At 38.9% G+C, this 13,476-nt stretch overlaps 1 protein-coding gene across 2 annotated transcripts in view; it reads right to left on the minus strand.

The window, feature by feature from the left end:
- Positions 1-13,476, minus strand: part of LOC127677742 (solute carrier organic anion transporter family member 1A4-like) — a 68,957-nt gene that overhangs the window by 27,424 nt on the left and 28,057 nt on the right. Inside the window, exons 4-7 of one of the 2 annotated variants that reach the window (XM_052172758.1) lie at positions 12,707-12,813; positions 3,360-3,506; positions 1,579-1,677; positions 335-556 (exon numbers count right to left, since the gene is read on the minus strand). In XM_052172758.1, coding sequence (XP_052028718.1) covers positions 335-556; positions 1,579-1,677; positions 3,360-3,506; positions 12,707-12,813 — 575 coding nt within the window. The remainder of the gene's footprint in view (positions 1-334; positions 557-1,578; positions 1,678-3,359; positions 3,507-12,706; positions 12,814-13,476) is intronic. The other variant, XM_052172759.1, reaches the window with a different exon arrangement.

Genomic DNA, 13,476 nt, shown 5'->3' on the forward strand with positions numbered 1-13,476 from the left:
CTGGAAAATGAGATTTCCCAGAGAGGAAAGAAAATATATTTTCTTATATTTTATGGTTGTGAGCCTAGCCTTTAATGGCTGAGCTATCTCTCCAGCCCCAAACTATATTTTCTTATTGAGTGTTCATATTGAATTGAATTTTTCATAAAGACTAATTTAAGATAATGCCGGTTTCTTATTATGTCACTTGTTTCCAGTGGTGTCTGTGGAACTGATTAGATGTCTGTGACATCTAACACAACTGATTATTGATGTTTAATGACAAACAAGTGACAACTGTTCATAAACCACAGATACATCTAAACTAAATAGAGTTTAAAGTTTCCATGTTTGCCTTTAGTGATTCCAAGGTTTTCCTCTTTGGCCTTTTCTCTGTGCTTCTCCTCTTTGGTATTTTCAGTTCCATCCCCATTATCCTGTAATCCTTCCTTTGGGGGTGTCTTTGGAAAGAAGAAAAAGGGGATGCTGGTCAGGATATTCACTCCTGCGCAGATCAAAAGGCCAATCCACCAAGCACCAACCCAGCGTGTATCTTTGGGAGTTATGGTCAGGTCATCTGTAAAGAAATACATTTGTTGTATTAGCTTGCATCATTCTTTCCTGTGTAAATTGTATAATAATATTAATCATCATAATTCCTTCTAAGCATAAACTTTGTATATAATTTTTAAGTTATTCAGAATTTGTGCTTGTTCTAGTTTGAGAACTTTATCTTGTAGTACTTGGCTTCTTCTTAAATGCTGAAATTACTGGCATCTGCCACCCCTCTACACTAATTTAGACCTTAGCAAAAGTCTCTGAGGTTGACCAATTTGGTGAAGTTAAAATTAAGTAAGAAGGGAGGTATCTAGAGTGGATTTAAACATGGAGTTAAAACTATATTTTAAAAAGTGAGAAACAGGATTCAAAGAATATTTAAGGAATAAACTTTAATTTATTAAAGTGGTAAGGTCTCAAAATATCACAGTGGGTGAGGATGGAGGCTGTAAAGACAGTTCAGTGAAAAAGAGTTATTGTTGCTCTTGCTGAAGTCCTGAGTTCTGTTCCCAGCATGAACATGGAAATCACCACTACCTGTAACTCTAATTTCAGCAGGCACACACACATACACATATATACACACACAAAAACACACACACACACATACACACACGTGCACGCATGGTATCCAATTTTTTATGCTCTGTGTGTTAATTAAGAAAATTAACTAATTTTATCAAGCAGTATGTTGTGAAACATTTTCAACAGTAAGTATTTCTGTCTGTCATGTGAAAACTTTGTAAACTGATGCTTACCACATAATAGAAATATACCTTTCACTATTCACTCTGAATGCCTCATTGAGAAAAATCTTTGTGGTTAAATCTTTGAACCAACATGAAGCTGAAATGTGGTTGGAGAATGTTGGATTTTGAAGCAGAAGGTAGCATTTTATCTTTTCCTCTGTTCCTCTAAGATCTACCATCTCTAATGTGATAATATAACTAACCAAGAATCCAAGAAGACAGCAGATTAGCATTCCTGAGCATTCTCCCACACTCTGAGGACTGTATAGTATAAATAAAATACATGTGTTACCTGTATTTACAGAATCAATGTCTACATAAACATTTGCAAAGACAGATCCCAAGTTAAGTCCAATGAGAGGGCCAATGGCCACTCCTGTTCTTAACAGCCCTAGAAGTAAACAATGACAGAAAGTTACATAACCACACAAAGAATTTGCTTTGGAAAAAAAAAAACGTTGAGTTTTTTTTTTAAAATCCTAGATTTCTTTTCCTTCCTTTTCCAAGCTGGGTACTCTATCATGGAGCTATATAAATTACTTCCTCACACAGTTTTACATGGTCAACATATAAAGAAATGAAGATCAGTGTCTATGTTTCCTATACATACATGTTACATGTACATATGTATATAACCTGTACTTGTATTGTTTTCTGAAAATATTGAGAAATAAGTTCCCATTGTTTTAATACGTGATGTTCCCCAGAATCTCATCTTACAGAATTATTTCCCAGGGGCACCACTAGAGTCTGGTGGGTCCCTTTCATTCAGTGCATGTTAATGGGTTTTCAGGTCATCTGGAGTACAGCTATACCCCCATTCTCTTTTACTTCTCATTCACAAAATAGATGGTTTGACTGCACCAATACTTTCTTTTACCATAATGACCTGCCTCATGATAGGACACCAAGCCACACTGTCCAGTCATATAGAACCAAAACCTCCCAAGTTGTGAGTAAAAAATATTTACTCTCTTTATATATGACCAACATAGATATTGATTTAAGGGAAAGAAAGCTGACTGAACCAAATGCCTTCATTCAAATGCTCTTCTAGGCTCCAATATAGGCAAGGCTGTGGTATTATGGGCAGTCCAATCAAAGCCATGATGTGAACAAAGCCCTTTGATGCTTCAATATCTATGTTTTCAGAGAGTCTTTGTGGTGGCTAGCTTTCACTGTCAACTTTACACAACACAGAATTACCCAGAGGAGGGTCATAATGAATTAATGTCTACATTGGGTTTACCTGTGGATATGTCAATAGGCGATTGTATTGTCAGTATGTTAACATTTCCTTTTAGGCTCTGCCCAACAGTTACCTAGCAACAGCTAGGTACTGGTATGAGCCTTTATTGCTATAAAAAGACTATTTGGCCTCTTCTTAGCTCTCTGAACCTTTCTCTCTTTCTCCTCTCTTTCCTCTCTTTATTATCCTCTTCTCTCACCATCTATTCATGGTTGGCATCTTATATCTCCCCTTATATCTCTCTTATTCTTTCAAACACCCCCTGCTGTTTGATTCCATCTATGGAATGATCACTAACATCTCACATGATCACTAACATCTACAGAGTTCTTTCCTGCTCCACACTGTCTGCCTCTCATTTTGTTCAAATGCTTCCTGATACTAAGATTCCCTTCTAGTACTACAGGTGACCTCCACCACTGATCGCTTTCTCCACTACTGTTCCTTATTTTTTTATTGATTAATTGGGAGTTTAACTTAATGAAACTTGATCTCATTCACTTCCCAATATTTTCAAATATCTCCCTCTTGTTTCATCTGAAAAACAGGGAATCCAAGTCCAATTTGTGTTGGTCATTTAAACATTGGAGCATGGCCAAACTCCCATTGGCAGCTTCTTAAATAAAACAGTCCTTTCCTACCCATACCCCAGATAGAAGTCATCAACTGTGGGGAGCTACACTTCAGGATCCTGATCACCAGCATTTTCCTAGCATTCTGCTCACCATCTGGAAGCCACAAAGCCCCCAAATCAAAAATCAATTTCTATGACACCAGAACTTGATTTCCTAAAAATGATTCCAAGTCTGATTTTTCAAACTTACCAATGTATAAGGGAGAGTTTTCAGATTTGACAGCATCTTCTAAGTAGGAAATACCTAAGGGCATGACACAAGTTTCACCAGATCCAAGTATAAAATTTCCTAACAGTACATATATCCACATTAGTGATTTAATTTCTTTCATACACTCTGTATTAAAACAAAAAAGTACATGAGTATTTGATAGTCAAGTGTTACTGACAGTAAATTCAAAAGTTTTGTATGCATTTATTAGGTCATAAGCTTACGATGGTAATTCAAGTACTTACATTACTATGCTATGACTGAATCAGTGAATTACCTCTACTGTGTACTTTTAAAGAATACTTAGCCACAGAATACTGTGTACTTTTAAAGAATACTAAGTGCCATACTGGAACCAATTCCCATTTGTGTGAGAGGGCTGAGTCTACATATCAATACCTCTTCCTAACTCAGACTTTAGTGGTAACACATTGATTGTAATAAATATGCCATAGAATTAGACAAAACCTAGGATTTTAGCTCACCTACAGGGACTCAATATTCCAACAATCAGATGTCCAGTTAGTTAGTAGGTGTGCTATCTAATTCAAATCCTCCAAATCTTTGAGGAAGGGAAGACAAAGCACCCATCTTTATATGTTTCTGCCTATCTTGATATATTTACACAACCCAGATAGAAATTTGATGGAAGTTTGAATTATCTATGGCCAAAATAACTTTGTAGAAACCACAGATTCAATCTCCAGGTCCTGCAAGAGGCAAGAGGGGCTTCTGGGAGGCCGGCTTGGAGGAGTCAGTATGCTCTGGTGAATCCAGTGGGACCCTGTGGGAGCCTTCAGGTGTCTGCTTCGGGATCTGAACAGCCTGGGCCACAGCACTCGGTCTCCAGGAAGTGCAGGAGACCTGGTGTGCACCAGAGGCAGACTGGGAGCGCACAGCTTGCTCTGGTGGAAGGGAGCTTAGGTTCCAGTCCTGAGGCCTCTGGTGGGAGCCCTCAGATCTCTCTGCTTCCGGATCCAGATCAGCCTGGGTGGCAACACCACATCTCCAGGTCCTGCATAAGGCAAGAGGGGCTTCCTGGAGGCTGACTGGGAGGAGTCAGTGTGCTCTGGTGAATCTAGCAGGCCCCGGAGGGAGCCTTCAGGTGTCTGCTTCGGGATCTGAACAGCCTGGGCAACAGCACCCTGACTCCAGGCAGTGCAAGAGGTAAGCTGTGCACCGGAGGCCACCTGGGAAGAGGCAGCTTGCACTGGTGAGTCCAGCATTGACAAGACCAACTAACACCAGGGAGAACTAGATGGCAAAAGGCAAACGCAGGAACGTCACTAACAGAAATCACAGCAATATGGCAACATCTGAACCCAATTCTCCTTTAAAAGCATGTCCTGGATACCCCATCACACCAGTAAAACAAGACTTGGATTTAAAATCACTGGTCATGATGCTGGTACAGGAACACATGAAGGACATACTTAAAGAAATTCAGGAGAAAATGGATCAAAAGTTAGAAGCCCTTGCAAGGGAAACACAAAAATCATTGAAAGACATTTAGGAGAATACAAAAGCCAATAAAGAGGAAACCCCCCCCCCCAAAAAAAAACACTTAAAGAAATACAGGAGAACTTTGGTCAACAGGCTGAGGTCATGAAAGAGGAAACACAAAAATCTCTTAAAGAATTACAGGAAAGCACAAACAAGCAAGTGAAGGAGCTAAGCAAAACCATCCAGGATCTAAAATCAGAAGTAGAAACAACTAAGTAAACTCAAAGGGAGACAACTTTGGAGATAGAAAGCCTTGGGAAGAAATCAGGGGACATAGATGCAAATATCAACAACAGAATACAAGAGATAGAAGAAAGAATCTCAGATGCTGAAGATACCATAGAAACCATGGACTCAACAGTTAAAGAAAATGCAAAATGCAAAAGGTTTGTAACCCAAAATATCCAGGAAATCCAGGACACAGTGAGAAGACCAAACCTAAGAATTATAGGCATAGATGAGAGTGAAGATTTACAACTTAAAGGGCCAGCAAATATCTTCAATAAAATTATGGAAGAAAACTTCCCTAACTTAAGAGAGAGATACCCATGAATATACAAGAAGCCTACAGAACTCCAAACAGACTGGACCAGAACAGAAATACTTCCCGTCACATAATAATCAAAACACCAAATGTTCTAAACAAAGAAAGAATATTAAAGTCAGTAAGAGAAAAAGGCCAAGTAACATATAAAGGAAGACCTATCAGAATCACAGCAGACTTTTCACCTGAGACTATGGCTAGAAGGTCCTGGGCAGATCTCATGCAGACTCTAAGAGAACACAAATGCCAGCCAAAACTACTATATCCAGCAAAACTCTCAATCACCTTAGATGGAGAAACTAAGATATTTCATGACAAAACCAAGTTTACCCAATATCTATCCACAAACCCAGCCCTACAAAGGATAATAGGAGGAAAACACCAATACAAGGAGGGAACCTTCACCCTGGAAAAAGCAAGATAGTAACCTTTCATCAAACCCAAAAGAAGTTAAGCAATCATGTTTAAAAAATAACGTCAAAAATGATAGGTAGTATCACTATTCCTTAATATCTCTTAACATCAATGGACTTAATGCCCCAATAAAAAGACACAGACTAACTGACTGGATACGTAAACAGGACCCTACATTTTGCTGCTTACAGGAAACACACCTCAGGGTCAAAGACAAACACTACCTTAGAGTAAAAGGCTGGAAGACAATTTTACAAGCAAATGGTCTCAGGAAACAAGCTGGAGTAACCATTTTAATATCAGATAAAATTGACTTTCAACCCAAAGTCATCAAAAGAGACTCTGAGGGATACTTCTTGCTGTTCAAAGGAAAAATACAAGAAGAAGAACTCTCAATGCTTAACATCTATGCTCCAAATGCAAGGGTACCCCCATTTATAAAAGAAACTTTATTAAAGCTCAAAGCACACATTGCACCTAACACAATAATTGCGGGTAACTTCAACACTGCACTTTCCTCAATGGACTGATCAGGAAAACAGAAACTAAACAGGGACAAAATGAAACTAATTGAGGCTTTGGACCAATTAGATTTAACAGATATATATATAGAACATTCTATCCTAAAGCAAAAGAATATACCTTTTTCTCAGCACCTCATGGTACCTTCTCCAAAATAGACCATATAATTGGTCACAAGACAGACCTCAACAAATATAAGAAGATCAAACTAATTCCATGCCTCCTATCAGATCACTATGGAGTAAAAGTGGTCTTCAATAGCAACAAAAACAACAGAAAACCTACATACATGTGGAAACTGAACAATATTCTACTCAATGATACCTTGGTCAAGGAAGAAATAAAGAAAGAAATTAAAGACCTTTTAGAACATAATGAAAATGAAGACACAACATACCCAAATCTATGGGACACAATGAAAGCAGTGCTAAGAGGAAAACTCATAGCCCTGAGTGCCTCCAAAAAGAAAATGGAGAGAGCATACACTAACAGATTAATGACACACCTGAAAGCCCTGGAACAAAAAGAAGCTATTTCACCCAGGAGGAGTAGAAGGCAGGAAATCATCAAACTCAGGGCCAAAATCAATCAAGTAGAAACAAAGAGAACCATACAAAGAATCAACAAAACCAGGAGCTGGTTCTTTGAGAAAATCAACAAGATAGATAAACCCTTAGCCAGACTAACCAAAGGAAACAGAGACAGTATCCAGATTAACAAACTTAGAAATGAAAAGGGAGATATAACAACAGAAACTGAAGAAATTCAAAAAATCACTAGATCCTACTGCAAAAGCCTATACTCAACACAACTGAAGAATCTGGAGGAAATGGACAGTTTCCTAGACCGATATCCGACACCAAAACTAAATCAGGATCAAATAGATCAATTAAACAGTCCCATAACACCTGAAGAAATAAAAAGGGTCATAGAAAGTCTCCAAACCAAAAAAAGTACGGGACCAGATGGCTTCAGTGCAGAGTTCTATCAGACCTTCATAGAAGACCTAACACCAATACTCTTCAAACTATTCCACAAAATAGAAACAGAAGGAACTCTACCCAACTCGTTCTATGAAGCCACAATTACGCTGATACCAAAACCAAACAAAGATCCAACAAAGAAAGAGAACGTCAGGCCAATTTCTCTTATGAATATTGATGCAAAAATACTTAATAAAATTCTTGCCAACTGAATTCAAGAACACATCAAAACGATCATCCACCATGATCAAGTAGGCTTCATCCCAGGGATGCAGGGATGGTTCAATATAAGGAAATCCATCAATGCTATACACTACATAAACAAACTCAAAGAAAAAAACCATATGATCATCTCATTAGATGCAGAAAAAGCATTTGACAAAATCCAGCATCCTTTCATGCTAAAAGTATTGGAAAGAACAGGAATTCAAGGCCTATACTTAAACATCGTTGAAGCAATATACAGCAAACCAGTAGCCAACATCAAACTAAATGGAGAGAAACTTGAAGCAATCCCACTAAAGCTGTCCTCTCTCTCCCTATCTTTTCAATATAGTACTTGAAGTTCTAGCTAGAGCAATTAGACAACATAAGGAGGTCAAGGCGATACAAATTGGAAAGGAAGAAGTCAAATTATCACTATTTGCAGATGACATGATAGTCTACTTAAGTGACCCGAAAACCTCCACGAGAGAACTCCTACAGATGATAAACAACTTCAGCAAAGTAGCTGGTTATAAAATCAACTCAAGCAAATCAGTTGCCTTCCTATACTCAAAGGATAAGTAGGCTGAGAAAGAAGTTAGGGAAATGACACCCTTCAAAATAGCCACAAACAATATAAAGTATTTTGGTGTGACTCTAGCCAAACAAGTGAAAGATCTATATGACAAGAACTTCAGGTCTCTGAAGAAGGAAATCGAAGAAGACCTCAGAAAATGGAAAAATCTGCCATGCTCATGGATCGGCAGGATTAATATAGTTAAAATGGCCATCTAGCCAAAAGCGATCTACAGATACAATGCAATCCCTATCAAAATCCCAACTCAGTTCTTCACAGAGTTAGAAAAAGCAATTCTCAAATTCATCTGGAATAACAAAAAACCCAGGATAGCTAAAACTATTCTCAACAACAAAAGAAATTCTGGGGGAATCAGTATCCCTGACTTCAAGCAATACTACAGAGCAATAGTGTTAAAAACTGCATGGTATTGGCACAGTGACAGACAAGTGGACCAATGGAATAGAATTGAAGATCCAGAAATAAATCCACACACCTATGGTCACTTGATCTTCGACAAAGGAACCAAAAACATCCAGTGGAAAAAAGATAGCCTTTTCAACAAATGGTGCTGGATCAATTGGAAGTCAGCATGCAGAAGAATGCGAATTGATCCATTCTTATCTCCATGTACTAAACTTCACTCCAAGTGGATCTAGGACCTCCATGTAAAACCAGACACACTGAAACTAATAGAAAAGAAACTGGGGAAGACCCTTGAGGACATGGGCACAAGGGAAAAGTTCCTGAATAGATCACCAGTAGCTTATGCTCTAAGATCAAAAATTGACAAATGGGACCTCATAAAATTACAAAGTTTCTGTAAGGCAAAGGACTCTGTTAAAAGGACAAAATGGCAACCATCAAATTGGGAAAGGATATTCACCAACCCCACATCTGATAAAGGGCTAATATCCAATATATACAAAGAACTCAAGAAGTTAGATCCCAGGGAACCAAATAACCCTATTAAAAAATGGGGTACAGATCTAAACAACGAATTTTCACCTGAAGAAATTTGGATGGCTGAGAGGCACCTTAAGAAGTGCTCAACATTATTAGTCATTAGGGAAATGCAAATCAAAACAACCCTGAGATTTCACCTTACACTAGTCAGAATGGCTAAGGTCAAAAACTCAGGAGACAGCAGGTGTTGGCAAGGATGTGGAGAAAGAGGAACAATCCTCCACTGCTGGTGGGGCTGTAAGATGGTACAAGCACTTTGGAAATCAGTCTGGAGGTTCCTCAGAAAACTGGACATGAGACTTCCGGAGGACTCTGCTATACCTCTCCTGGGAATATACCTAAAGGATTCCCCTGCATGCAATAAAGACACATGCTCCATTATGTTCATAGCAGACTTATTTATAATAGCCAGAAGCTAGAAAGAACCCAGATGCCCCTCAAAGGAGGAATGGATACAGAAAATGTGGTATATTTACACAATGGAATACTGCTCAGCAATCAGAAACAATGAATTCACAACATTTTTAGGCAAATGGTTTGATCTGGAAAATATCATCCTAAGTGAGGTAACCCAATCACAAAAGAATATACATGGAATGCAATCTCTGATAAGTGGATATTAATTAGCCCAGAAGCCCTGAATACCCAAGGCACAAATTGCATAACAAATGGCTCCCATGAAGAAGTATGGAGAGGGTCCTGATCCTGGAAAGGATTGATCTAGCATTGGAAGGGAATATAAGGACAGAGAAAAAGGAGGGAGGTGATTGGAGAAGGGACGGAGAGAAGAAGGTTTATGGGACATATGGGGAGGGGGATCCGGGAAAGGGGAAATCATTTGGAATGTAAACAAAGAATATAGAAAATAAAAATATTTTAAAAAAGAAACCACAGATTCTGACTGAACAGTAAATGTATATTTTTCTATAAATTTCATAATTTATTATCAATAAAATATGCTAAAATTTGGAATGGCAGGTGATCAGTAGAATAACAAACTTGGCCAAAAATAATTGAAAGTCAAAAGGAGAAATGTTAAGAGCTAGTTGTGGAACAAGGCAGGATAAGGTCATAAGCATTGTTAATAAGACTCTTTACCCAGATTCAGGAACTGGGGAGAACTTAATAAGGCACTTATAGTTAGATCACTTTGCTATACTTTTTTTTTTAATTTTTTTTATTCGATATAATTTATTTACATTTCAAATGATTTCCCCTTACGAAGTTTCCATCGTTTGGAGCCTCACACATGGCTGCTCTTTGAATCTCAAATTATTTTGTTCTTCATAGATTCTCTGAGATCAGTGTAGAGAGTCTTAATGAGGTACCATGCCACCTGGCAGGAACTTGACATTGACCAATGTGAAGTTCTTCTCCCAGCCTTTGAGCAAGAACTGCTGTGTTAGCTATAATCCCCTCCACCTATAGGTGCACCTTGGGCTCAGACCAAGGTGAAGCCCATTGTTCTTCAAGGATCTGCAGCTTCCTAAGAAACACTAGCCACCTGCAGAGCAACTGAACTGGTTCTGCTGAGAAGATTCCAGCCTTTCGGGAAAGGGTTTTCCCCTGTCTATATATTTGGAGTTCTTTGAGACCTTGGACAGCAATATTGTCTTGGTCTCCATCCCTTTTTGCCACCTTTTCATACATCCCCATCTTCCCTTTAAGGTAACTCATTTGATGTTAACTGTGGGCAGTTACAGATCAGTGATATTCAAAGACTTGGAAACTACTGTAATTTTGTGGCATGAATACACCATAGATATTCCGACATGAGGTGATTCCTCTTCATTCAGCCCCAGACTAAGTGTTCAGTAAATGTGCTAGATCTTTTACCATGTGTGCCTTTAAAAGCACTTTGTAAAATGGATATGTAAATGTGTGCACCCATGAGTGTATGTGTATCACATGTATGCAAGTGCCCAAGAGGGCCAGAGGAGGCACTCAATTCCCCAGACTGGACTTATGGGTGCTTGTGAACACCCTGATGTCAGTGCTAGAACCAAAGCAGGTCCTCTGTATCAATACCGTGATGGTTTATGTGGAAATGCCTGCCAGAGTTTCTGGTATTAAATTCTTAGACTCTTGGTGGTGATGCTGTTTTGGAAGATTTATGAAGAAAGTCACTGGAGACAGGCTTCAAGAGTTTAAATCCTCACTTTACTTCCAGGTCACTCTCTTTATCTCTACCCTATGCTAATATTGAGCTCTGATCTTCCTGTCCTTCCTACCATACCTCCCTGCCATGATTGCTTCTCATCCCTCTAAGTCACCTACGTGACTGTCCTAAGACCATCAGAAAAATCAGAAGATATCCACACTATGATTCATAACAGTAACAAACTCACAGTTATAAAGTAGCAACAAAATGCTTTTACAGTTGGGGTCAATGCACTATAAGAGACTATGTTAAAGAACTGCAGCATTGGGAATATTAAGAAGTATGGATATAGAGCCATAAATATAAATGAATTCTTCCTTGTATAAGTTCCATTCATCATGAACTTGTTTTCATGAGAGAAGTAATTAATACTTCTAGGTATGTGCTTTTACACAACATCTGGCTATGTATGAGTGCTTTACCAGAGACAGGTCATCATGGATCTAACATAATCAATGGACTAATTTGCTGATGCAGTCATGAGACTTATACTATTGAACAGTAGTGAAAGGTAAGACGTGGGCCTATTTGGAGGAAGTTGATCATGAGGGTTGCATGGTCACAGAGATTATATCTTACTACTTCCTGTATCTTTTTCTTTACCCTTCCCACCCACCAAGAAGTAAAGACCAGTATCAGCCAATATGCATGCCACGATGATACTCTGTCCACAAACTTGGGGCCAAGTGATCACAGGCTGAATCCTCTGAAACTGTGAGAGAAAACAAAGATTTCCTCCTTTGAGCTCTTCTCCTGTATCTTAATAATGGTGATGTAAATGTAACTAACACAGGTGATGAATGGGATAGAGCCAGTTTCACAGGGCCTGCAACCAGAGGAAGCAGGGGAAGCACTACTGTTTAGTTGAAGTCTCTCATTAAAGAGGAAAAAGGAGACTCAATGGCAAGTTCTTGGCTAGCAAAGGAATTCTGAGATGTGAAATATGCATCCACTTACAGAGGGTGTACATCACAGATCCATGGAAATTTCTCCCTGCCTGTATTTCTTATTTCTATAATCACTGTGATAGATCATTTTTATTAACTTAACACAAATTTAGACACCCAAGAATAAGGAACCTCAGTTGAGGAATTGCCTCCACCATATTGTCCTGTGGGTATTTCTATGATGCATGTTCTTCTTAGATAATTATTGGGAGATGGCACAGAGTACTGTGGGTGATACCATCCCTTGGCAGGTGAGCCTAAGCTATATAATAGACATAGCCAAGCGAATCAGAGGAGCAAACCAATATGTAGTTTGCCTGAGTGGTCTCTGCTTTGGTCTGTACATGTAAATTCCTGCTTTGGCTTCTCTCATGGTGGACCAACTTTGGTAAGCTATGTAAATCCTTTGCTCCCTGAGTTGCTTTTAGTCACTGTTTTACGACAGCAACAGAAAACTAAATAGACCAGTCACATAGATCACTTCATATAATAAGAGTGAGATTACCTGCTGGTTCTTTCGTTGAGTTTAAGGTCAGGGATCTGTTTTCTACACATAAGAAGCTGTTTGATGACAATTTGCTTGTAGGTGAAATAGTTGTTTCATATTCATATCTATGTGGACACAAGAAACATTCACTGTGAGGTGTAAAATTCAAGGAGAGCCTCTGCAGATTACTGATTCCTGGTTCTCTGAAAACAGGGTGTCCAGAGCCAGTAAAGAGATTTGCACAGTGTTCAGTCTAATAACTATGAGCTATGGCAGGACCAGCAAGACTGTGTAGCAGGTTAAGCATATGCTGTGCAAGCCTGATAAACTGTGTTCAATTCCTGGAACCCACTATCAAATGCAAGGAGAGGAATGACTATCTAAATAGTAATCTGATATACACATGTAAGCACACACACAGATACACACAGAGGCACATACTTGTATACAAACACACACACACACATGCACAAATGAATAAGTAAATAAATAATTGGTAAAAGAAATCTAGCCGGGCAGTGGTGGCGCACGCCTTTAATCCCAGCACGTGGGAGGCAGAGGCAGGCGGATTTCTGAGTTCGAGGCCAGCCTGGTCTACAGAGTGAGTTCCAGGACAGCCAGGGCTATACAGAGAAACCCTGTCTTGAAAAACCAAAAAAAAAAAAAATCTATAATCAATAGATTGGGCATGTAGTTCTAGATTTATATTCCATAACTGCATACATTTGGTGTGGCGGCCCATCAATGCCTGTCTGAATTCTTCAAAGGTGGACACACAAGAGCCAGAA

The sequence above is a fragment of the Apodemus sylvaticus genome, chromosome 2, assembly GCF_947179515.1.
Source record: "Apodemus sylvaticus chromosome 2, mApoSyl1.1, whole genome shotgun sequence".
NCBI lineage: Eukaryota > Metazoa > Chordata > Mammalia > Rodentia > Muridae > Apodemus > Apodemus sylvaticus.